The 26046-nt window shown below is 48.0% G+C and overlaps 1 protein-coding gene across 2 annotated transcripts in view; it reads left to right on the forward strand.

Moving 5' to 3' along the window:
- Positions 1-6363: 6363 nt before the first annotated feature.
- The window catches only part of LOC132830753 (CSC1-like protein 2), a 77231-nt gene continuing 57548 nt past the window's right edge, over positions 6364-26046 (forward strand). Inside the window, exons 1-2 of one of the 2 annotated variants that reach the window (XM_060848594.1) lie at positions 6364-6449; positions 22713-22896. In XM_060848594.1, the coding sequence (XP_060704577.1) occupies positions 22759-22896 (138 nt within the window). In that variant the 5' untranslated portion in view covers positions 6364-6449; positions 22713-22758. The remainder of the gene's footprint in view (positions 6450-22712; positions 22897-26046) is intronic. The other variant, XM_060848601.1, reaches the window with a different exon arrangement.

Below are 26046 nucleotides of genomic sequence, written 5' to 3' on the forward strand. Positions count from 1 at the left end.
AGGGACACCACTGTAAATACTGACACACAATCCCCAGGGACCCTCCTGTAAATACTGACACACAACCCCCAGGGACCCCCTGTAAATACTGACACACTCCCCCCCGGGACCCCCTGTAAATACTGACACACATCCCCCAGGGACCCCCTGTAAATACTGACACACTCCCCCCCGGGACCCCCTGTAAATACTGACACACATCCCCCAGGGACACCCCTGTAAATACTGACACACAATCCCCAGGGACACCCCTGTAAACACTGACACACAATCCCCAGGGACCCCCTGTAAATACTGACACACAACCGCCAGGGACCCCCCTGTAAATACTGACACACAACCCTCAGGGACCCCTGTAAATACTGACACACAACCGCCAGGGACCCCCCTGTAAATACTGACACACAATCCCCAGGGATCTCCTGTAAATACTGACACACAATCCCCAGGGACCCCCTGTAAATACTGACACACAACCCCCAGGGACCCCCTGTAAATACTGACACACAACCCCCAAGGACTCCCCTGTAAATACTGACTCACACACCCCAGGGGCTCCCCTGTAAATACTGACTCACACACCCCAGGGGCTCCCCTGTAAATACTGACACACAACACCCAGGGACCCCCCTGCAAATACTGACACACAATCTCCAGGGGACCTCCCGTAAATACTGACACATTCCTCCGCCCCAGGACCCCTCATTTCTCCTGCATTTTGTTTCCAATGCAGTCACCCTTATCCCCAGGGTAAGCGCTCCGACAGCGCTGCACTCCTTCAGTCCTGCACTGAGAGTGACAGCCTAGGGGCTGCTGTCAAATAATAGCAATTAACGAGACCCTGACTCTGACGCAGAGGTGAGTGTCACAGGGGACTTTAACACAGATGTGGTCAGTCGGTGTCTGGGCCACAGAAGGGCAGTGAAGTGTTTGTTGACTGGTGGATGTGACCTGTTTGCTCCCACAGGCACACACAGTGTCAAGGGAAGATAGTTGTATGTTTTATCCCAGAGGATTAGGGGCTGCGTTGGAGCCAGTCATCGTCCAAATGGCAGTCTGTGTGTTCAGTCTAGACGATATAAAAACACAACCAGACAACAAACACAGCAGTTTCTTCAGACTGTGCTGTCCTGGATAACTGGAGACTTTAAGGGCCTATTTATAAGATCAAAGAAATTTAATTGGTTACGATACCGAATGTTAAACTTACTCCTCTGAATACCCCAGAGAGAAGACCCCACTGGATTCTGCTTGCTGCTGGTTAGGGGAGCAGTCAGTGTGGGAACAGGCTCGGACAGGCACAGTGAGGTTTACTCAGGAGTGTCAGTGGAGAGGGGGAACAGCTAGAACAGCAGCAACGCCACATTTGTAGGACCCAGGATATTCTGATCTGGACCAGCTACCTCACAATGACAATCTTCTCCCCATGGGCACCCTATAAGTACTGGCAACCCCCCCCCCCCCCCACCGCTGGGGATACCCTGTAAATACTGACACACTCCCCCCCCCCCCCCCCCAGGTACTCCATGTAAATGTTGACACAGTCCCCCCAGGGGAGCCCCCCTGTAAATACCCACACACTCCCCTCAAGAACCCCTGTAAATACTGACACCACTCCCCCCCCCCCCAGGGACCCCCCCTGTAAATGCAGACACACTCCCCCCGGGACCCCCCGTAAATACTGACACACTCCCAGGGACCCCCCTGTAAATACTGACACACTCCCCCCCGGGACCCCTGTAAATACTGACACACTCCCCCCAGGGACCCCCCGTAAATACTGACTGACACACTCCCCCCCGGGACCCCCCTATAAATACTGACACCCTCCCTGCCGGGACCCTCTGTAAATACTGACACACTCCCCCCCCCTCCCCCCCCAAGGACCCCCTTGTAAATACTGACACACTCCCCCCAGGGACCCCCCGTAAATACTGACTGACACACTCCCCCCCCCACCTAGGAACCGCCCTGTAAATACTGACACACTCCCCCCAGGGATCCCTCTGTAAATAATGACACACAATCTCTAGGGACTCCCCTGTAAATACTGACACACTCTCCCCCTGGGACCCCCCATAAATACTGACAAATTCCTGGAGACCCACCTGTGAATACTTGATTGCTATATCTGAGCGTATTCTCTATTCCTGAGATGCTGCCTAACCTGCTGTGCTTTGACCAGCAACACATTTGCAGCTGCTATATCTGAGCACCAACAAAAACATTGTTGGATCATTTAACCATGATGTTAGACGGTGAACAAAACCGACTTTAGTTTTTCTTCGTCCAGCACTTCCTATGTCTCTATGACAACCCCAGACTGGTAAGCTGTATCTTTGGGATGGGCTGGTTTTGCAGAGATTCATTGTTTGATTGTTCACCTCTCCTCACTTACTGTTCTCCCTCACTCCCTCCCTCACTGCTCCCCAAATCCACCTTCTCAATTCAGTTACCTGTGTAAAATACAAGCAAAATACCATGGATGCTGGAAATCTGAAATAAAAGTAGAAAGTGGTGGACCAACCCAGCATCCGTGAGGAGAAGGCAGAGTCAACGCTTTGGGGTGAATGAATCTTTTCAGGACATTCTGAAGAAACATCATTTGGACTCAATTTCTCTCTCCACAGAAGTTGCCAGAGCCACTGGGCTTTTTTCAAGCATTTTCTGCATTTTCCATCTGAATAAATGTGTTCAATTTGGATGGAGCTCTCACTTAAGTTGGAAACTTGCGTATGCGAGGCCCCTGACAGAGTCTTGAGCACAGAAATGTAGCCTGACCCTCCAATGCAGTCCTTAGAAAGTGCTGCACTGTCACAGGCACTGTCTTTTGAATCAAACATTATCTGCTCTCTCAAGTGAATCGATCACATGAATCCAATGATGCTGCTTTGATAAAGAACAGGGGCAGGGTTCTCACTGATGCACTGGTCAATATTTATCCCTTAAGCAACGTGACTGAAATTAGAGCGTCCAGTCATTACCACATTGTTGTTTATGGGATCTTGCTGTGTCCAAACTGGTGTCACCTCGCAACGGCAGTGACAATTCAGAATCATTTCACAAAGCATTTTGGGATGCCCAGGCATGGAGAAAGTTGCGATAGGAATGTCGCATTTATTTTCCTAGTGCGGGTACTGTTCACCGGACTGTTTTGCCTGCTGTTAATGTTAGTGCTGTGTAAACTCCTCGAGACAGCTTTCTCCCACGAGGCTGGGAATCAGGTGGTTCTCACTGACACGGCGTTCGCCCAGGGAGAGGTTCCATATTGCAGCACATCTTAGCAAGCATATCCTCTCCGGAATGTGGGAAGCAGCCAACGGACCATTCCCCAACTCCTTGGGCCCGTCTCACCACTCAGTAAGTCCATGGCTAGTCTGTCACTGAATTCCATGGACCCTCCTTTGCCCATGGCCCTTAACAGAAATTGACCAATCAAAAGGATTGGTCAAAAGGAGCAAGGGTCCAGCATCAATCTGGAAGAATGTTCCAACATTCTGTGGCCCCCTTTGTGTGTTGAAACGCTTTCTATTTGTATCCCATCAGTTTGCTCGATGTGAATTTCTCCAGCAAGGTTAGGGCAGGTGCCTTGTCTGGTGGAGAAATAGACTCCTTTCGATATCTCATTTCCAAACTGTACCCTACACAGCGTCATCAAGAAACAGCAGTGTTCGTTTTCATGTTTACACCAATTCCGTTCCTCTGCCAGGCAACTTTCTGAGGCTATAAACCAGTCCACACCAGCACTTCACTTCCAGTCCACAGTGGGTCCTGACTCTAGTCCACACCAGCACCAGTGTGTCTGTGTGAAAGTGTGTGGGGGGGGGGGGGGCTGTGTGTCTGTGGGAGGGTGTGTGTTTGTGGGATTGTGTGTCTGTGGGAGGGTGTGGGGGGGGGGGGATTGTGTGTCTGTGTGAAGATGTGTGTGTGGGTTTGTGTGTCTGTGGGAGGGTGTGTGTTTGTGGGATTGTGTGTCTGTGGGAGGGTGTGTGTGGGGGGATTGTGTGTCTGTGTGAAGATGTGTGTGTGGGTTTGTGTGTCTGTGGGAGTGTGTGTGTGGGGGGGATTGTGTGTCTGTGGGAGGGTGTGTGTGGGGGGATTGTGTGTCTGTGTGAAGATGTGTGTGTGGGTTTGTGTGTCTGTGGGAGTGTGTGTGTGGGGGGGATTGTGTGTCTGTGGGAGGGTGTGTGTGTGTGGGGGATTGTGTGTCTGTGGGAGGGTGTGTGTGGGGGATTGTGTGTCTGTGTGAAGATGTGTGTGTCTGTGTGTCTGTGTGAGGGTGTGCGTGTCTGTGTGAGGGAGTGCCTGTTTGGGGTTGTGTGTGTCTGTGTGAGGATGTGTGTATGGGGGGGTAGTGTGTCAGTGCGAGGGTGTGTGTGTGTGGGGGTTGTGTGTCAGTGTGAGGGGGATGTGTGAGTGGTTGTGTGTTGGTGTGAGGAGCTGTGTCTGTGTGAGGACATGTGTGGGGTGTTGTGTGTCCGTGTGAGAGTGTGTGAAGGGTTGTGTGTCTGTGTGAATGATGGTGTGTGAGGGATTCTGTGTCCACGTGAATGTGTGTGTGGGGTGTGTGTGTCTGTGTGAGTGTCTGTGTAGGGGTTTGTGTGACTGTGTGAGGGTGTGTGTGGGGGTTGAGGGGGTTTGTGGGGGGTTTAGGATATGTGTGTGTGCGTGGGGTTGTGTGTCTGTGGGAGGGTGTGTGATCTGTTTGTGTGTCTGTGTGTGTCTGCGTGAGAGTGTGTGTGCATGTGTGTGGGGGTGGGTTGTGTGTTCATGTGAGAGCGCGTGTGGGGTTGTGTGTCTGTGCGAGGGGGTGTCTGGGGGCTTGTGTGTCTGTGGGTGTGTGTGTGGGGTTGTGTGTCTGTGTGAGGGTGTGTGTGTATGTGGGGTTGTGTCTCTGTGAGAGTGTGTGTGTGCGTGTGTGGAGAGTTGTGTGTCTGTGTGAGGATGTGTATCTGTGTGAGGGGTTTGTGTGAGGGTGTGAGTGTGTGGGGTTGTGTGTCTCTGTGAGGGTGTGTGTCTGTGTGGGGTTGTGTGTCTCTGTGAGGGTGTGTGTCTGTGTGAGGGGGTTGTGTGTCTGTGTGTGGGGCTGTGTGTCTCTGTGAGGGTGTGTCTCTGTGAGGGGGTTGTGTGTCTCTGTGAGGGGGCTGTGTGTCTCTATGAGGGTGTGTGTCTGTGTGAGGGGGTTGTGTGTGTGTGGGGTTGTGGGTCTCTGTGAGCCTGTGTGTCTGTGTGAGGGTGTGTGTCTGTGTGTGGGGCTGTGTGTCTCTGTGAGGGTGTGTGTGTTTGAGGGTGTCTGGTGGAACCCCTAACCCTGACAGCCTGGCTCGGTGTGGGATTTGCTGTGTTGTGTGTGTGTGTATGAGTGTGTGGGGTTGTGTGTCTCTGTGAGGGTGTGTGTGTTTGAGGGTGTCTGGTGGAACCCCTAACCCTGACAGCCTGGTTCGGTGTGGGATTTGCTGTGTTGTGTGTGTGTGTATGAGTTTGTGGGGTTGTGTGTCTCTGTGAAGGTGTGTTTGTCTCTGTGAGGGGGTTGTGTGTGTGTGTGAGTGTGTGGGGCTGTGTGTCTCTGTGAGGGTGTGTGTGTTTGAGGGTGTCTGGTAGAACCCCTAACCCTGACAGCCTGGCTCGGTGTGGGATTTGCTGTGTTGTGTGTGTGTGTATGAGTGTGTGGGGTTGTGTGTCTCTGTGAGGGGGTTGTGTGTATGTGTGGGGTTGTATGTCTCTGTGAGGGTGTGTGTCTGTGTGGGGAGGTTGTGTGTGTGTGTGTGTGGGGTTGTATGTCTCTGTGAGGGTGTGTGTCTCTGTGAGGGGGTTGTGTGTGTGTGTGGGGTTGTATGTCTCTGTGAGGGTGTGTGTGTGGGGTTGTATGTCTCTGTGAGGGGGTGTGTCTGTGTGAGGGGGTGGGTGTGTGTGTGGGGTTGTATGTCTCTGTGAGGGTGTGTGTCTGTGTGAGGGGGTGGGTGTGTGTGTGGGATTGTATGTCTCTGTGAGGGGGTGTGTCTCTGTGAGGGGGTTGTGTGTGTGTGTGGGGTTGTATGTCTCTGTGAGGGTGTGTGTCTGTGTGAGGGGGTGGGTGTGTGTGTGAGTGTGTGGGGTTGTGTGTCTCTGTGAGGGGGTTGTGTGTGTGTGGGATTGTATGTCTCTGTGAGGGTGTGTGTCTGTGTGAGGGGGTGGGTGTGTATGTTTGTGGGTGTCTGGTGGAACCCCTAACCCTGGCAGCCTGGCTCGGTGTGAGATTTGCTGTGTTGGTTTGTGCCTGACAGCTGCTCCCCGGCCTGGCTTACTTTCACTTTAACTCTCGGGTTTGTTCTGGGTGGGGACTGTTTTAAAAAAAGGTCAATCCAAACAGGAAATGTTCATAAGCCAGAGGCTGTGCCGAGGGAAGCTGCTGATCGGGGATCTCTGGGAGATGAGCGACCGACTCCAGGGGAGGTAGCATTCCTCTGCAGGTGGGTTTCTCCTGACAACTTTACAATGATCAGCAGTTCAGGCAGCTCTGAGAAACTCTTTCCTTACTGCTCCTTCTGCACTTTATCGCCACGTTGGACTGGAACTGAACAGCTGGCCATTCCCGACTTTACCATCCCCTGTTCCAAAGTGTGGTCAGTCCCCTCACAGCCCTGTCCCACCCTGTGGTCACTCCCCTCACAGCCCTGTCCCACCCTGTGGTCAGTCCCCTCACAGTCCTGTCCCACCCTGTGGTCACTCCCCTCACAGCCCTGTTCCACCTGTGGTCACTCCCCTCACAGCCCTGTCCCACTCTGTGGTCAGTCCCCTCACAGCCCTGTCCCACCCTGTGGTCACTCCCCTCACAGTCCTGTCCCACTCTGTGGTCACTCCCCTCACAGCCCTGTCTCAAACTGTGGTCACACCCCTCACAGTCCTGTCCCACCCTGTGGTCACTCCCCTCACAGCCCTGTCCCACTCTGTGGTCACTCCCCTCACAGTCCTGTCCCAAACTGTGGTCAGTCCCCTCACAGCCCTGTCCCACCCTGTGGTCACTCCCCTCACAGCCCTGTCCCAAACTGTGGTCACACCCCTCACAAGCCTGTCCCACCCTGTGGTCAGTCCCCTCACAGCCCTGTCCCACTCTGTGGTCAGTCCCCTCACAGCCCTGTCCCACCCTGTGGTCAGTCCCCTCACAGCCCTGTCCCACTCTGTGGTCAGTCCCCTCACAGCCCTGTCCATGCTTGGTGTCATTAGTTGAGTGAATTGTAAAGTGTTTCAGAGGCCATTGTAATCTTGTCACCTGTACTGAAGGAGAGTAACTTGCAATGAGCTAATGATCTCATCAAAATGAATCTCTTCCTGGGTAAAGATTGATGGGATACTGTGAGGTGCCTTTACACTTCTCTCACATAGCACTGGTCCATACCACATCTCCGCCTGAGATTCCTGGTTAAAAGCCTTGGCTCTGACCAAGCAGCTGTCCCTCAGCTCTCCCCTCCCTTGCTGTTATGCATCTTCTGCGCTGTCCTCCCTTAGTGCAGCACCCCCTCTGCATAAGACCAGAAGGTATAGGAGTGGCTCAGTGGTTAGCACCACTGCCTCTCAGCACCAGGGGGTCAAGGTTCAAATCCACCCTCGGGTGATTGCGTGGAGTTTGCATGTTCTCCCCGTGTCTGCGTGGGTTTCCTCCCACAGTCCAAAGATGGGCAGGTCAGGTGAATTGGCCATGCTAAATTGTGCAGGCTAGGTGGGTTAACCACGAGAAATGCAGGATTACAGGGAATAATGTTGGGGGGATGGGTCCGGGTGGGATGGTCTTTGGAGGGTCAATGGGCTGAATGGCCTGCTTCCACACTGAAAGGAATAGATGCACTGAGTCTGCTCAGCCATTCAACCATGGCTGCTGTGCTTCTCAACTCCCATTGCTCCCTTGATCCCCTTCCTCATGAAGAGCCCTTGATCCCCTTCCTCATGAAGAGCCCTTGATCCCCTTCCTCACGAAGAGCCCTTGATCCCCTTCCTCACGAAGAGCCCTTGATCCCCTTCCTCACGAAGAGCCCTTGATCCCCTTCCTCATGAAGAGCCCTTGATCCCCTTCCTCATGAAGAGCCCTTGATCCCCTTCCTCACGAAGAGCCCTTGATCCCCTTCCTCATGAAGAGCCCTTGATCCCCTTCCTCACGAAGAGCCCTTGATCCCCTTCCTCATGAAGAGCCCTTGATCCCTTTCTTAATTAAGAACCTTTCTTGGTCTTAAATACAGGCTGACCCCTGTATCCATGGGTCTGGTTTCCGCGGTTTACCATGGTCCAAACATATTATAGGGAACGTTTCAGGACCAGGAGGATGTTTCAGGCTTCCGGTGGTGGATCTTGGAAGGCATCTCCAGCGGCTCTGGGGGACTATTGTACACTCAGTGACTTGGCCTCCACAGCCCTATGTGGCAATGAGTTCCATACAGTCTGTGCTGTCTCTGCACTGAACCGAGAGAGAGAGAGAGAGAGAGAGAGAGAGAGTTTCTGACTCATTCTGCTTCAGCTGCCGTTCCTCATTGCATTACCCTGGAAGTATTTCTGAGAGAGGTGCAGGGAGGGACATCAGAATTCTCAATGGGTTTACTTCCACTTTCTCACCACAACTGGTACTTTTGCGAAAATTAGAGTGACGATAGAAATAGTGTGAAGGAACCACTTGAAAGTTGAAGAAAAGAGTTATTTGAACTTCTCACGTGCCAGTGTTTGACAGTGAATTAACCGTCCTGGTTGTGGGTGGATATGGAAAACGAAAGGAAATGCTGGAATTGTAATTGTCTGAAGTCACTCTGCTCTGGCTTGACTGTAATGGACTGTTTGACAGTGATCAGATCAAGATCTTTGAGAAGCTCAGATTTGATTGTTTAACCAGAAACTCCTTCCTTGGGGATATTCAGAACAAGGAAGCCTCAGTATTGACTGTTCAAGAGTGAAATTAGGAGAATCTCAAACTGTCTCCGTCAAGAGGCTACAGATCCTGGGATGTTAGAGACGGGGGTCTGATTTTTGGCTTGATCTTTGCCCAGATGACCTGCCCTAAGCCCACTCCCATCCAAAGTCCCTCTCCCAACAGGTTTGATTTCCGCTCAATTGCCCCATTGTGATTTCTAATGTCCACTTAATGCGACAATGTCCTTATTGCCATGTCTGGAAGATGGCACGTCAGGCAATGCTGTACTCCCTCAGTATACACAATCAGGACCCAAAGTAGACTATTCAGTAGTCATTCACCAAGATCATGGGCTGTTTGTGTTTAAAATTTCCCACGTACCTCTTTGATTCCCTTGTCTCACAAGAATGTACCCACTTCAGGCTTAGAAATATTCGCCGCCACCACCCTCTGAGGCAGAGAGTTACAAAATCACAAATGAGTCAGTCACTCACCACTTGACTCCCCAAAGTCTGTCCATCATCGACAAGCCACAAGTCAGGACTCAAGGGCTTTGACACCATCCAGGACAAGGCAGCTCACTTGATTGGCACTATATCCACAAACATCCACTCCCTCCATCACCGATGGCTCAGTAGCAGCAGAGTGTACTATCTACAAGATGCACTGCAGAAATTCACTAAAGATCATTAGACAGCACATTCCATCTAGAAGGACAAGGGCAGCAGATACATGGGAACACCACCACTTGCAAATTCCCCTCCAAGTCCTTCATCATCCTGACTTGGAAATACATTGCCGTTTCCTCACTGTCGCTGGGTCAAAATCCTGGAATTCCCTCCTTAAGGGCATTGTGGGTCATCTTACAGCAGGTGAAATGCAGCAGTTCACGAAGGCAGCTCACCCCCACCTTCTCAAGGGGCAACTAGGGACGGGCAATAAATGCTGGGCCAGCCAGCGATGCCCACGATCTCAATCTCTGCGAGAGACCATTTCTCCTCATCTTTGTCCTGAAGGAAGGATCCTAATTTTACAGTTAAAAATCACACAACACCAGGTTAGAGACCAACAGGTTTAATTGGAAGCACTAGCTTTCGGAGCGACGCTCCTTCATCCACACAACCACCTGATGAAGGAGCAGCGCTCCGAAAGCTAGTGCTTCCAAATGAACCTGTTGGATTATAACCTGGTGTTGCGTGATTTTTAACTTTGTCCACCCCAGTCCAACGCTGACATCTCCAAATCCTAATTTTAAAACACAGTGCCCTCTGGTGTTGGACTCTCAGAAGATAAAGAATCTTCTCCTGATTCCTACCTACCTGTGTTTGGTTGTGTTTGCCATCTGATTATATTGAGCCAGTTGGTTTAACCTTGCTGGTGGGAAAGCTTTAGCATTGCTAATCTGGAAAAGTAAATTGCTTGCATGAGTGCAGATGAATGAGAGGAAGCCGGCGTGGGTTAGCTCCAGGTGAGTCCTGTTTAGTTGAAGTGGTATTTTCTTGGTGAGGTTGTTTTCACGTTGTACATGGATTGTCAAAAGCAATTTGCTGAACAGTCACAAACAGACTTGGCAGTCGATGGCAGAAACACGTGGGAGGAAAGGAACAGTAGCCGGTTTGATGCAAAATCAGTTGATTGAGAGGAGACAGAGAAGTAGTGGTGACGTATAAACAACATTTCACAACAGAGAAACTCAGCAGCACTGGCAGCATCTGTGCTGTTTCACAACATCCCCAGCCCTTTTTACTTGTTAGTGATGTACAGCACGGAAACAGACCCTTCGGTCTGGCTGCCCAGATACCTAACCCAATCTAGTCCCAATTGCCAGCATTTGGCCCATATCCCTCTAAACCCTTCCCTTTTCACATACCCGTCCAGATGCCTTTTAAATGCTGTAATTGTACCAGCCTCCACCACTTCCTCTGGCAGCTCATTCCATACACGCACCACTCTCTGCGTGAAAAAGGTGCCCCTTAGGTCCCTTTTAAATCTTTCCCCTCTCACCTTAAACCTGTGCACTCTAGTTCCCTATCCCAGGGAAAAGACTTTGTCTATTTACCCTATCCATGCCCCTTATGATTTTATAAACCTCCATGAGGTCACCCCTCATCCTCCGACACAGTCAGAGAACAGGAAAGCCTCACAGACAGACCAAGTCCTAAACTACGAAAGCAACCACCCCAACACACACAAAAGAAGTTGCAGGGAAAACAGCCCCGGCCTATTCAACCTCTCCCTATCACTTAAACCGTCCAAGGTGTGAGGCTGGTTTGTCTCTCAAAATGGACGAAGGTTTAATATGGAGTTTCCCAGTAAAACGACAACTGCTTTTCTACGAATGACCAATATTAATGGACGTGCAGAGTACAATTTAAAGATGACACAAGAACTTGGAGATAATGTCACTACCCTGAACTGTGAGGGTAGTAAAGACTTCAGGAGGATGTAGGCAGGCTGGTAGAATTGTCAGACACATGGCCAATGAAATTTAACACACACGGGTTTGAAGTGGTGAGTTTGGACAGGCAATGTAAAACAAAGGGGTCCAGTTCGCCAAGCTGGGATTTTGTGTTGCAGACGTTTCGTCCCCTGTCTAGGTGACATCCTCAGTGCTTGGGAGCCTCCTGTGAAGCACTTCTGTGTTGTTTCCTCCAGCATTTGTAGTGGTTTGTCTCTGCCGCTTCCGGTTGTCAGTTCCAGCTGTCTGCTGCAGTGGTCGGTATATTGGGTCCAGGTTGATGTGCTTATTGATTGAATCTGTGGATGAGTGCCATGCCTCTAGGAATTCCCTGGCTGTTCTCTGTTTGGCTTGTCCTATAATAGTAGTGTTGTCCCAGTGTGGCTACTAAGGAGAGCTGGTCGTGTCATTTCGTGGCTAGTTGGTGTTCATGGATGCGGATCGTTAGCTGTCTTCCTGTTTGTCCTATGTAGTGTTTTGTACAGTCCTTGCATGAGATTTTGTACACTATATTGGTTTTGCTCATGCTGGGTATCGGGTCCTTTGTCCTGGTGAGTTGTTGTCTGAGAGTGACTGTTGGTTTGTGTGCTGTTATGAGTCCTAGTGGTCGCAGTAGTCTGGCTGTCAGTTCAGAAATGTTCTTGATGTATGGTAACGTAGCTAGTCCTTTGGGTTGTGGCATGTCCTTATTCCGTTGTCTTTTACTTAGGCATCTGTTGATGAAATTGTGCGGGTATCCGTTTTTGGCGAATACATTGTATAGGTAATCTTCTTTCTCTTTTTGCAGTTCTGGTGTGCTGCAGTGTGTTGTGGCCCTTTTGAACAGTGTCTTGATGCAACTTCTTTTGTGTGTGTTGGGGTGGTTGCTTTCGTAGTTTAGGACTTGGTCTGTCTGTGAGGCTTTCCTGTATATCTTTGTGGTGAATTCTCCGTTCGGTGTTCTCTGTACCATCACGTCTAGGAATGGGAGTTGGTTGTCCTTTTCTTCCTCTCTAGTGAATCGGATTCCTGTGAGTGTGGCGTTGATGATCCGGTGTGTGTTCTCTATTTCTGTGTTTTTAATGATTACAAAGGTGTCATCCACATATCTGACCCAGAGTTTGGGTTGAATTTGCGGTAAGACTGTTTGTTCGAATCTTTGCATTACAGCTTCTGCTATGAGTCCAGAGATAGGTGAGCCCATGGGTGTGCCGTTGATTTGTTCGTATATCTGGTTGTTGAATGTGATGTGTGTTGTGAGGCACAGGTCCAGTAGTTTGAGTATGCAGTCTTTGTTGATAGGTTCCCCGTCTTGTTGTCTGTTCTGTATGTCCAGCAGGTTGGCTATTGTTTCTCTGGCTAGGGTTTTGTCGATAGAGGTGAACAGTGCCATTACATCGAATGAGACCATAGTTTCTTCCTTGTCTATGTGTATATTTCTGATGATGTCCAAGAATTCCTGTGTTGACCGTATAGAGTGTCTGGATTCGCTGATCAGGTGTTTCAGTTTCTGCTGTAGTTCTTTAGCCAGTTTGTGTGATGGTGTCCCTGGTAGTGATACGATGGGTCTGAGTGGGATGTCACAACACACATCACATTCAAAAACCAAACCAAAAGCCACACACACAGACCAAATCCTGAACTACGAAAGCAACCACCCGAACACACACAAAAGAAGTTGCATCAAGACACTATTCAAAAGGGCCACAACACACTGCAGTACACCAGAACTGCAAAAAGAGGAAGAAGAACATCTATACAATGTATTCGTCAAAAACGGATACCCCCGCAATTTCATCAACAGATGCCTAAGGGAAAGACAACGGAATGAGGACATACCACAACCCTAAGGACTAGCCACACTACCATACATCAAGAGCATTTCCGAACTGACAGCCAGACTACTGCGACCACTAAGACTCATAACAACACACAAACCAACAGTCACTCTCAGACAACAACTCACCAGGACAAAGGACCCAATACCCAGCATGAGCAAAACCAATGTAGTGTACAAAATCCCATGCAAGGACTGCACAAAACACTATATAGGACAAACAGGAAGACAGCTAACGATCCGCATCCATGAACACCATCTAGCCATGAAACGACACGACCAGCTATCCTTAGTAGCCACACAAGCAGATCTCAAGCAACATGAGTTCGACTGGGACAACACTACTATTAAAGGACAAGCCAAACAGAGAACAGCCAGGGAATTCCTAGAGGCATGGCACTCATCCACAGATTCAATCAATAAGCACATCGACCTGGACCCAATATACTGACCACCGCAACGGACAGCTGGAACTGACAACCAGAAGCGGCAGAGAGAAACCACTATAAACATCATTGAAGCGCTTCACAGGAGGCTCCCAAGCACTGAGGATGTCACCTAGACAGGGGATGAAACAACACAAATTCCCAGCTCGGCGAACAGAACCACAACAATGAGCGCCTGAGCTACAACCCTTCTCACAAACTTTGAACAAAGGGGTCCAATTCCAACAGAGGTGTAAGAATAGAGAGGGAGTATATAGAAAAGTAATTGAACCAAAGACATGACACCAATATTGTGGCAGGGTAGCTTTCACTAGTGCCACTCAGGAAGCTTTAAACTATTGTGGCACGGGGGTTGGGAACCAGGGCAGTAACTCAGCATGTGCAGTGATTGAAGAGAAGGTAGAGGTTTAGTCAAGTAAGCCCATTAAGAAGAACAGGCAGGGCCAGGTTATTGAAGGCAGCAGCACAAGGCGGGGTATGAAGTATATTTATTTTGATGCAGAGTATGACAGATGAAGCAGATGAGCCTCGAGCCTGGATTAGTACCTGGGACTACAATGACGTAGCCATTACAGAAACCTGGTTGAGAGAAGGGCAGCTCAGAGTTTAGATGTTTCAGAGCTGGAAGGAAGGGACGGGGGAGTTGCATGACTGATTAAGGAGAATGTCACAGCTGTACTGAGAGAGGACATTCAACGAGGCCTGTGGGTAGAGCTCAGGGATAGGAAAGGTACAGTCACTATTGATGGGGTTAGACCATAGGTCTCCCATTAGCCAGTGGGTGATAGAGAGTATATATGTAAGCAGATCATGGAAGGGGTAAAAACAACGAGTGGGTGACTTCAACTTCCCCAACAGTAATTGGGACTCATTTGGTGCCAGGGGCTTAGATAGGGCAGAATTTTTTAGGTGAATCCAGGAACATTTCTTGTAGATAGTCCAACTAAGATGCTGCCTGACCTGCTGTGCTTTTCCAGCACCACACTCTTGACTCTAATCTCCAACATCTGCAGTCCTCACTTTTGTCCAACTAAGGAAAGGGCCATACTAGACCTTGTACTGGGGAATGGGCCTGGCCAGGTGATTGAAGTGTCAGTGGAGGAACATTTTGGGAACAGTGACCATAATTCTATAAGTTTTAAGATAATTGTGGATAAGGATAAGACTGGTCCTTGGGTGCAAGTGCTAAGTTGGGGGTAAGGCCAATGACAACAGGACTAGGCAGGAACTTGAGAAATTAGATTGGGGCGGCTGTTTGAAGATTTGTGGGAGCCTTTTAAAGGCCGGTTGATCAGAGCTCAGGATGAGCATGTTCCTGAGAGGATGAAAGATAAGGAACGGCAAGATTCAGGAATCATGGAATGACAAGAGATTTTGAAAATTAGTCAAAAAGGAAAAGGAAGCATATGTAAGGTTTAGGAATTGGTAAGATTAGGGAGAGTTATATTGATATTCCAGGCTACTGTATGTCTGATATTAAGAAGAAAGTGGTGTTGGGTGTCTTGAAAAACAGTAAGGTAGAAAAGTCCCCAGGGCCTGATGGGATCTATCCCAGGATACTGAGGGAGGCAAGAGAGGAGATTGCGGGGACCTTGACAGAGATTTTTGTATCCACCTTGGCCTTAGGTAAGGTCCCAGAAGACTGGAGAATAGCCAATGTTGTTCCTTTGTTTGGTAACACGGGCAATCCAGGAAATTACAGGCCAGCGAGCCTGACATCAGCGACAGGGCAAATTATTGCAGTCGCGTTTTAGGGACAGGATTTACTCAGCTGAAAATGTGTTGCTGGTTAAAGCACAGCAGGTCAGGCAGCATCCAAGGAACAGGAAATTCGACGTTTCGGGTATAAGCCCTTCTGAAAGGTCGAATTTCCTGTTCCTTAGATGCTGCCTGACCTGCTGTGCTTTAACCAGCAACACATTTTCAGCTGTGATCTCCAGCATCTGCAGACCTCATTTTTTACCCTACAGGATTTACTCACATTTGGAAAAATAACGGACCTATGATGGATAGTTAAAATGGCTTTGAGCTGGGAGGTCTTATCTTGAAAATCGGTTTGAATTTTTCAAGCAATTGGTGGCAATGAATGAGGAGGGTAAGGCTGTGGATGTTGTCTGCATGAGCTTTTCTAAAGCATTTGACAAGGTCATTCATGATAGACTGGTCCAGAATGTGAAGTCGTATGGAACCCATGGTGAGTTGATAAGCTGGATATAAAATTGGCTTGATAACAGAAGACAGAGGGTAGTTGTGGAGGGGTGTTTTTCTGGCTGGAGGATTGTGCCCAGTGGTGTTCCACAAGGACCAGTGCTGGGACCTATTTGTTTGTAATAATATATAAATGATTTGGATCAAAATGTCAGTGGTCTATTTAGTAAGTTAATAACTTAGTACGTGTTCAGATGACACAAAAATTGATGGCGTTGTGGACAGTGAGGAAGATTGTCAAAGGATGTGGCAGGGTATAGATCAGTTGGAAAGTTGGGTGGAGGAAAGGTAGGTGGAGTTTAAGTGTGTGGCAGTGCATTTTGGGAGGTCAACACAAGAGGAAATTATACAGCAAGTGTCCCTTAGGAACATTGATATACAGAGGGATCTTCGGGTGCAAGTCCATAGCTCCCTGAAAGTGACAACGTGAGTGGATAACATGGTAAAGAAGGCATATGGCATGATTGCCTTCATCAGTTGGGTCATTGAGTTTAAAAATTGGCAAGTCATGTTGCAGCTGCATAAAACATTTTTAGTTAGGCCATTTAAAGTATTGTGTGCAGTTCTGTGTCCACACTATAGGAAGACTGTTGAGACTTTGGAGAGGGTGTGATAGGGGTTGACCAGAATGTTGCTTGGATTGGAGTGTATTAGCGAAGAGGAGAGATTGGACAAACTTGGATGGTTTTTGTGAGAGCGTCAGAGATTGAAGTCTATCAAATTATGAGTGGCATGGATAAGGTGGAGTCTTCTTCCTAAGGTGGAAGTGTCAACTATGAAGGGGCATAGGTTCAAAGTGAGGGGGGGGGGGAAGTTTAAAGATGTGTGAGGCAAGTTTTTTTACACAGGAGGTTGTAGGTGCCTGGAACAGGCTGCCAGGGGAAGTGGTAGGAATAGCAGTGTTTAAAAGGCATTTAGACAGACAGATGAACAGGCAGGGAATGGAAGGATCTGGAGCATATGCAGGCTGATGGACTTAGTTTAGAATGGCATCATGGTCAGCAAAATCATGGTGGGCCGAGGGGCCTATTCCTGTGCTGTTCTGATCTATGGGTAGAAAGTGAGGACTGCAGATGCTGGAGATCAGAGTCAAAGAGCGTTGTGCTGGAAAAGCACAGCAGGTGAGGCAGCATCCGAGGAGCAGGAGATTCAACGTTTCGGGCATAAGCTCTTCATCAAGCCTCATTCCTGATGAAGAGCTTATGCCCGAAACGTTGACTCCCCTGCTCCTCGGATGCTGCCTGATCTGCTGTGCATTTCCAGCAACACACTCTCCACTTCCTTGTTTTTGAAGCACAGTTATCACAGATGGGCTCGGCTCCATTCAAATGCACTGAGCGTGGCTCCAGCAACGACTGATGGCAGTCATTCTCCAGGGTCATTTCTGCAGCAGAACTCAGAAAACACAATGGATGGAGTTATTTCAAATATACACCCTGAACCAACTGAAGAGTCGTAGAGCAGAAGCAGCCCACTTGGTGCACTCTGTCCTGGATTACAGGACAAACTCTTCAGTTAGTCCCTGACTCCTTCCTCATAAATCTCCAATTATTACCTTTTCCACATGAATCTGCTATTCCATTTTTACGGGCAATGGACTGCAGAACATAACAATTCCGGATCAGTGGTGCTGGAAGAGCACAGCAGTTCAGGCAGCATCCAACGAGCAGTGAAATCTTTTACCTTGCAGAACATAACAAACCCACTGTATTTGGAAAGAAAATCTCTTCATCTTCTCTTTGTTTCTTTAAATCTTGGATCCTGTGATTAATGCTCCTTCTGTCCCAGGAACTGTTCTGCCTTATTAAAATTCCTTTGTGATTTTTAAAAACCTTGATTTAATCTGCTTTTTAATTTTCCTGCTTAGAGTCGTAGAATTGTACAGCATGGAAATAGACCCTTCGGTCCAACTTGTCCCTGCTGACCAGATATCCTAATTTAATCTACTCTCATTTGCCAGCAGTTGGCCCATATCCCTTTAAACCCTTCTTGTTCATATACCCATCGAAATGCCTTTTAAGTGTTGTAATTGTTTAGGGTGTAGGTTTGCTCGCTGAGCTGTAGGTTTGATATCCAGACGTTTCATTACCTGGCTAGGTCACATCATCAGTGACGACCCCCAAGTGTTGTATTTGTACCAGCCTCCACCACTTCCTGTGGCAGCTCATTCCATACACACGCCACCCTCTGGGGGAAAAAGTTGACCCTCAATTCCCTATTAAATCTTTCACCTCTCACCTTAAATCACGGTGGCTCAGTGGTTAGCACTGCTGCCTCATAGCGCCAGGAAACCCGGGTTCGATTCCCACCTTGGGTGACTGTCTGTGTGGAGTTTGCACATTCTCTTCGTGTCTGTGTGGGTTTCCTCTGGGTGCTCCGGTTTCCTCCCACAGTTCCAAGATGTGCAGGTTAGATGAATTGGCCATGCTAAATTGCCCATAGTGTTAGGTGCATTAGTCAGAGGGAAATGGGTCTGGCTGGGTTATTCTTCGGAGGGTTGGTGTGGACTGGTTGGGCTGAAGGGCCTGTTTCCACACTGTAGGGAATCCAGTCTATGTCCTCTAGCTTTGGACTCTTCTATCCTGGGGGGAAAAAAAAATTGTCTATTTACCCCCTCCATGCTCCTCATGATTTTATAACCCTCACTGAGGTCACCCCTCAGCCTCTAACGCTCCAGGGAAAACAGCCCCAGCCTGTTCAGCCTCTCCCTATAGTTCAAACCTTCCAACCCTGGCAACATCCTTGTAAATCTTTTCTGGATCTTTTCAAACTTAACAACATTCTCCCTATAGGAGGGAGACCAAAACTGAATGCAGTATTCCAAAAGTAGCCAAACTAATGTCCTGTACAGCCATGACCCCGCCAACTCCAATACACAATGCTCTGACCAATAAAGGCAAGCATACCAAACGCCTTCTTCACTAACATATCTATCTGCGACTCCACTTTCAAGGAGCTATGAACCTGCATTCCAAGATCTCTTTGTTCAGCAACACTCCCTAGGACCTTACCAGTAGGTGTACAAGTCCTGCTAAGATTTGCTTTCTCAAAGTGCAGCATCTATAAAAAGGATGGTCTACACCTGAACCTGAGGGGCACCAGTATCCTTGGGGGGAGGTTTGCTAGTGCTCTTTGGGAGGGTTTAAACTAACTCTGCCGGGGCATGGGAACCTGGACTGTAGCTTTAGGGTACAGGACCTTGAGTGTAGGGAGGTTATGAATAATGCAGCGATCTCGAAGGAGGGTGCCTGTAAACAGAAGGGTGGATTGAAGTGTGTATACTTCAATGCCAGAAGTATAAGAAATAAGGTAGGTGAACTTGCAGCGTGGGTTGGTACCTGGGACTTCGATGTTGTGGCCATTACAGAGACGTGGGTAGAACAGGGGCAAGAATGGCTGTTGCAGGTTCCAGGGTTTAAATGTTTTAGTAGGATCAGACATGGGGGTAAAAAAGGGGGAGGTGTGGCATTACTTGTCAAAGATAGTATTACAGCAGTGGAATGGACGATGGAAGAGGACTTGCCATCTGAGGTAGTTTGGGCTGAGGTTAGAAATAGGAAAGGTGAGGTCACCCTGTTAGGTGTTTTCTACAGGCCTCCTAATAGTCCTAGAGAAGTAGAGGATAATATTGCGAGGATGATTCAGGAAAAGAGTGAAGGTAGCAGGGTGGTTGTTATGGGGGACTTTAACTTCCCAGATATTGACTGGCAGAGCTATAGCTCGAGTTCATTAGATGGGTCGGTGTTTGTCCAATGTGTGCAGGAGGGTTTCCTGACACAATATGTAGACAGGCCAACAAGAGGTGAGGCTATACTGGATTTGGTTCTAGGTAATGAACCAGGCCAGGTGTTAGACTTGGAGGTAGGTGAGCACTTCGGGGACAGTGACCACAACTCGGTGACTTTTACTTTAGTAATGGAGAGGGATAAGTGTGCGCCGCAGGGCAAGAGTTATAGCTGGGGGCAGGGAAATTATGATGCAGTGAGGCATGACTTAGGATGTGTGGATTGGAAAAACAGGCTTCAAGAGAAGAACACTAATGAGATGTGGGGATTGTTCAAGGAGCAGCTACTACGTGTCCTCGATAAGTATGTACCAGTCAGGCATGGTGTAAAGGGCCTTGTGAGGCAGCCGTGGTTTAGTAAGGAATTGGAATCCCTTGTGAAAGGGAAGAAGGCGGCATATGTAAAGATGAGGCGTGAAGGTTCAGTTGGGGCGATAGAGAGTTATAAGGTAGCCAGGAAGGATCTAAAGAGAGAGCTAAGAGAAGCGAGAAGGGGACATGAAAAGTCTTTAGCTGGTAGGATTAGGGAAAACCCAAAGGCTTTCTATAGGTATGTCAGAAATAAAAGGATGACTAGGGTAGGTATCGGTCCAGTCAAGGATAGTAGTGGGAAGTTGTGTGTGGAGGCGGAGGAGATTGGAGAGACACTAAATCAATACTTTTCATCAGTATTCACTCAGGAACAGGACACTGTTGCTGATGTGAATATGGAGTCACAAATGATTAGAATGGATGGCCTGGAAATATGCAGGGAAGAGGTTCTGGGAATATTGGAGAGGATGAAAATAGATAAGTCTCCTGGGCCTGATGGCATTTACCCTAGGATCCTATGGGAAGCTAGGGAGGAGATAGCAGAGCCATTGGCCTGGATTTTTATGTCGTCATTGTCAACGGGAATAGTACCAGAGGACTGGAGGATAGCGAATGTGGTCCCCTTGTTCAAGAAAGGGAGTAGGGATAGCCCTAGTAACTATAGGCCAGTGAGTCTGACTTCAGTGGTGGGCAAAGTCTTAGAGAGAATGGTAAGGGATAAGATTTATGAACATCTGGATAGGAATAACGTGATCAAGGATAGCCAGCATGGTTTTGTGAAGGGCAGGTCGTGCCTCACAAACCTTATTGAGTTCTTTGAGAAGGTGACTAAGGAAGTGGACGAGGGTAAAGCAGTAGATGTTGTGTATATGGATTTTAGTGAGGCGTTCGATAAGGTTCCCCATGGTAGGCTAATGCTAAAACTACGGAGGTATGGCATTGAGGATACATTAGAGGTTTGGATTAGGAATTGGCTGGCTGGAAGGAGACAGAGGGTAGTAGTTGATGGACTATGTTCATCTTGGAGTGCAGTTACTAGCAGTGTACCACAAGGATCTGTTTTAGGACCATTGCTTTTTGTTATCTTTATAAATGATCTAGAGGAAGGGCTTGAAAGCTGGGTAAGCAAGTTTGCGGATGACACAAAAGTCGGTGGAGTTGTGGATAGTGAGGAAGGAAGTGGTAGGTTACAGCGGGATATAGATAAGTTGCAGAGCTGGGCAGAAATGTGGCAAATGGAATTCAATGTAGCTAAGTGTGAAGTCATTCACTTTGGTAGGAGTAACAAGAAGATGGATTACTGGGCTAATGGTAGGCTACTTGGTAGTGTGGATGAGCAGAGGGATCTTGGTGTCCATGTACACAGATCTCTGAAAGTTGCCACCCAGGTAAATAGTGCTGTGAGGAAAGCATATGGTGTACTGGGCTTTATTGGTAGAGGAATTGAGTTCCGGAGTCCTGAGGTCATGTTGCAACTGTATAAGACTCTGGTGCGGCCTCATCTGGAGTATTGTGTGCAGTTTTGGTCGCCATACTATAGGAAGGATGTGGAGGCATTGGAACGAGTGCAGAGGAGGTTTACCAGGATGTTGCCTGGAATGGTAGGAAAATCTTATGAGGAAAGGCTGAGGCACTTGGGGCTGTTCTCATTGGAGAAGAGAAGGTTTAGGGGAGATTTGATAGAGGTGTATAAGATGATTAGGGGTTTAGATAGGGTCGACACTGAGAACCTTTTACCGCTAATGGAGTCAGGTATTACTAGGGGACACAGCTTTAAATTAAAGGGTGGTAGGTATAGGACAGATGTTAGGGGTAGATTCTTTACACAGCGGGTTGTGAGTTCATGGAATGCCCTGCCAGTAGCAGTGGTGAACTCTCCTTCTTTATGGTCATTTAAGCGGGCATTGGATAGGCATTTGGAAGTTATTGGGCTAGTGTAGGTTAGGTAGGATTCGGTCGGCGCAACATCGAGGGCCGAAGGGCCTGTACTGCGCTGTATCTTTCTATGTTCTATATGTTCTATCTTGCAATTATCTAAATTAAATTCCATCTGCCACTCCTCAGCCCATTGGCCTATGTGCTTAGGCTGTCGTATATAAGAAGGAATTGAAACTGGGAGTAGAAAAAAAAGCAAAATTCTGCAGATGCTGAAAATCTGAAAGGGAGCATGCTGCAGAAACTCAGTAGTCTGGCAGTGTCTGTGGAGAGAGAAACTGAGTGAATGTTTCAAGTCTGTGTGTGAGTTTAGAAACAAAAACCGAAGTTGCTGGAAAAGCTCAGCAGGTCTGGCAACATCTGTGAAGAGAAATCAGTGTTATCATTTTGGGTTCAGTGAGAGAATTGACTTCCATCGACTTTGGTTTTTGTTTCTGATTGTCAGTTTTCGGTTTTTATTTGGTGTGAATTTATCCTGTTTGGAATGCAGATCTCTCTTTATTCATTCGTGGGATGAGGGCGTTGCTGGCTGGGGCAGCATTTATTGCCCATCCCTAATTGCCCAGAAGGCAGTTAAGAGTCAGCCATATTTTTGTGGGTCTGGAGTCACATGTAGGCCAGACCAGGTAAGGATGGCAGATTCCTTCCCTGAAGGAATATCTCTGTCAATAAATGCAAGTAAAAGTCCATGCAGATTGGCTTTTGCTTTATCCTTCACCACTGGGCTTTCGGGGGGGGGGGCAAATGTTCTGTTCTTTCTCCCAAAAGTCAAGCCCTTCATCCTTTTGGGGGTAAGTTGTTGTCGGTGGGTAAATAATGTTTGTTGAAGGACAATGAAGAAGTCGTTATTCTTGTTGATTACTCCTTTTGGCATCGACTTCTAGATGAAATTAGTGGGAGCTGTCTGCCCTCTAGATCCCACCCACCGTGATGGACCGAGTGCCCAGGACAACTGCTGCATTTAATAGCACCAACTGCTTCAACCTCGAGCGGGGATCCACGGTGCTGCAGGGTAACAGTTTTGGAGGAATCCCCACCGTCCTGCTTATCTACTTTGTCACTTTCTGGGTAAGTGGCGTCAGTCCGTTTCGAAGGTGCTCCCGCGTGTCACAGACCAAGAATCACCTCACAGAGTGATGGCTTGATAGCGCAGAGCCACTAAAGGTGCTTCACAAATGCAGTTATCAAACAAAGAACGATGATGAGCCTCATTTGAGGACCAATGGTGGCCAAAACGATGGCCTATCTAAGGGAGGCTGAGATGGCAAGGTTTAGGAAAGGGATTGGGGTCTGGGCAGCTAAAGGCAGAGGAATGCAGACAGAGGTGAGGGAACAAAGCAATTTGTAAACCAGAATGTGGGGTCAGCTCAGACTCGCTGCAGGTGTTAACGCTGCAGAGAACGAATTTGTTTAAAAATCCAAATTGTATAAAAACTAATCTCACTTTGGCATCAAATGAATCTTGCCAACTGCAGAGGTGAAGATGAACCTTTGTTTTTTTTTAAGTTGCATCTTTGGAGGCAAAACTTATGATGATTTATAAAGCTCTTGCAAAGTACCTTGATATGTTTCATGATGTTAAAAACTGCTACATAAATACAGGTTGTTGTTGAAACATAGTGACTTTGTGACTCAGGCATTGCAATGGAAACCAAAGTCACTCGCGTTATGTTAATGTCTGATGATGTAAGAATGGAACGTGCCAGAGGGTGGAACTTCTAATTGCTGTACTTGATGTCTAGCAACCTCAGTATTTAAAAAAAATCTTTTTGATTCAATCATGTACAAACTGGAAGCTGAGCTGATGAGGCCAGTCAGTCCATCACCTAGTTCCTACTGACCTCTTCTCTACTTCTTTTATTCTTCAAATATTTAGACAATTTAAAAGCATGTACACAGGTAGGCACAGCAGTCTCCATCTGTTACTCTAGTGCGTGTTAATTCATGGGAGAGCTCTTCCCTTCATTTCAGGCTGCTGTGTTCAGGGTGTCTGACAGAGAGTGATTTCACATCCTCGCAACCCTCTGTGTTTTCCAATTCTGCCTATCTTTCCCTTTTTCTGGTAATGGAGTCATCATGGTCAGCAAGCAGTGCAAACAGCTATTCCTTGTGTTTGGTTTCCGAAACTCTTATTAACGTCAAAAAGCTTGATCACGCTGTCATTCACCTCTTCAGAGAACGGGAGCTCTTCGTTTTTATTCTCTCCTTCTGTTTAAAGCTTCTCATCTCTGGCCGTAATTCCATCAATCACTCCTGCCACCTCATCCTTTCCATAATGGCGTCACCTATCCCAGCATCCTCTGGTGCACCTGTACCCATGGTCACCGGCCCCGACATCAAGTCAGCCTTTGAGAGTGAACCCACAGGAAGTGACTGGTCCGGATGGAGTCTCCAGTCATGCACTCAGATCCTGTATGGACCAGACAAACTAATTTAAGGACAAAAGGGTAACTAGGGAGAGAATAGGGCCCCTCAAAGATCAGCAAGGCGGCCTTTGTGTGGAGCCACATGAGATGGGGCAGATACTAAACGAGTACTATTGCATCAGTCTTTACTGTAGAAAAGGATATGGAAGATATAGACTGTAGGGAAATAGATGGTGACATTTTAGAAAATTAGGGATAGTCAACATGGCTTTGTGCGTTGGAACTCATGTCTCACAAACTTGATTGAGTTTTTCGAAGAAGTAACAAAGAGGATTGATGAGGGCAGAGCGGTAGATGTGATCTATATGGACTTCAGTAAGGCGTTCAACAAGGTTCCCCATGGGAGACTGATTAGCAAGGTTAGATCTCACAGAATACAGGGAGAACTAGTCATTTGGACACACAACTGGCTTAAAGGTAGAAGACAGAGGGTGGTGGTGGAGGGTTGTTTTTCAGACTGGAGGTCTGTGACCAGTGGAGTGCCACATGGATCAGTGCTGGGTCCACTACTTTTCGTCATTTATATAAATGATTTGGATGTGAGCATAAAAGGTATAGTTAGTAAGTCTACAGATGATCCCAGAATCTGAGGTGTAGTGGACAGTGAAGATGGTTACCCTCGAGTACAACGGGATCTTGATCAGATGGGCCAATGGGCTGAGAAGTGGCAGATGGAGTTTAATTCAGATAAATGTGAGGTGCTGCACTTTGGGAAAGCAAATCTTAGCAGGACTTATACACTTAATGGTAAGGTCCTAGGGAGTGTTGCTGAACAAAGAGACCTTGGAGTGCAGGTTCATAGCTCCTTGAAAGTAGAGTCGCAGGTAGATAGGATAGTGAAGAAGACGTTTGGTATGCTTTCCTTAATTGGTCAGAGTATTGAGTACAGGGGTTGGGAGGTAATGTTACGGCTGTACAGGACATTGGTTAGGCCACTGTTGGAATATTGTGTGCAATTCTGGTCTCCTTTCTATCGGAAAGATGTTGTGGAACCTGAAAGGGTTCAGAAAAGTTTGGTAAGGATGTTGCCAGGGTTGGAGGATCTGAGCTACAGGGAGAGGCTGAACAGGTTGGGGCTATTTTCCCTGGAGCTTCAGAGGCTGAAGGGTGACCTTATGGAGGTTTATAAAATCATGAGGGGCATGGATAGGGTAAATAGACAAAGTCTTTTCCCTGGGGTGGGTGAGTTGCGAACTAGAGGGCATAGGTTTAGGGTGAGAGGAGAAAGATATAAGAGAGACCTACGGGCAACTTTTTCACTCAGAGGGTGGTACGTGCATGGAATGAGCTGCCAGAGGAAGTGGTGGAGACTGGTACAATTGCAACATTTAAAAGGCATCAGGATGAGTATATGAATAGGAAGGGTTTGGAGGTATATGGGCCAGGTGCTGGCAGGTGGGACTAGATTGGGTTGGGATATCTGGTCGGTGTGGACCGAAGGGTGTGTTTCCGTGCTGTACATATCTATGACTCTATAATTTGTAAACTCCAAGATATAGGTCATGGCACCCCGCTCTATAACTTGATCCTTGACTTCCTGACCCACAGACCACAATCAGGAAGAATAGGCCACAATAGCCCCTCCATGATGATCCTCAATGCCAGTGCCCAGCAAGGCTGCATGCTCACCTCCCCCCCCCCCCCCCCCCCCCCCCCACTGTACTCCTTACACACATACGACTATGTGGTCAAATTCCGCTCCAGCTCAACTTACATGTTTGCTGACAACACCACCCTTGCAGGTGAGATCTCAATGACGACAGAATGCAGGAAAGAGTCTGAGTGTTTAACA

This window comes from Hemiscyllium ocellatum, chromosome 3, assembly GCF_020745735.1.
Source record: "Hemiscyllium ocellatum isolate sHemOce1 chromosome 3, sHemOce1.pat.X.cur, whole genome shotgun sequence".
Lineage (NCBI taxonomy): Eukaryota > Metazoa > Chordata > Chondrichthyes > Orectolobiformes > Hemiscylliidae > Hemiscyllium > Hemiscyllium ocellatum.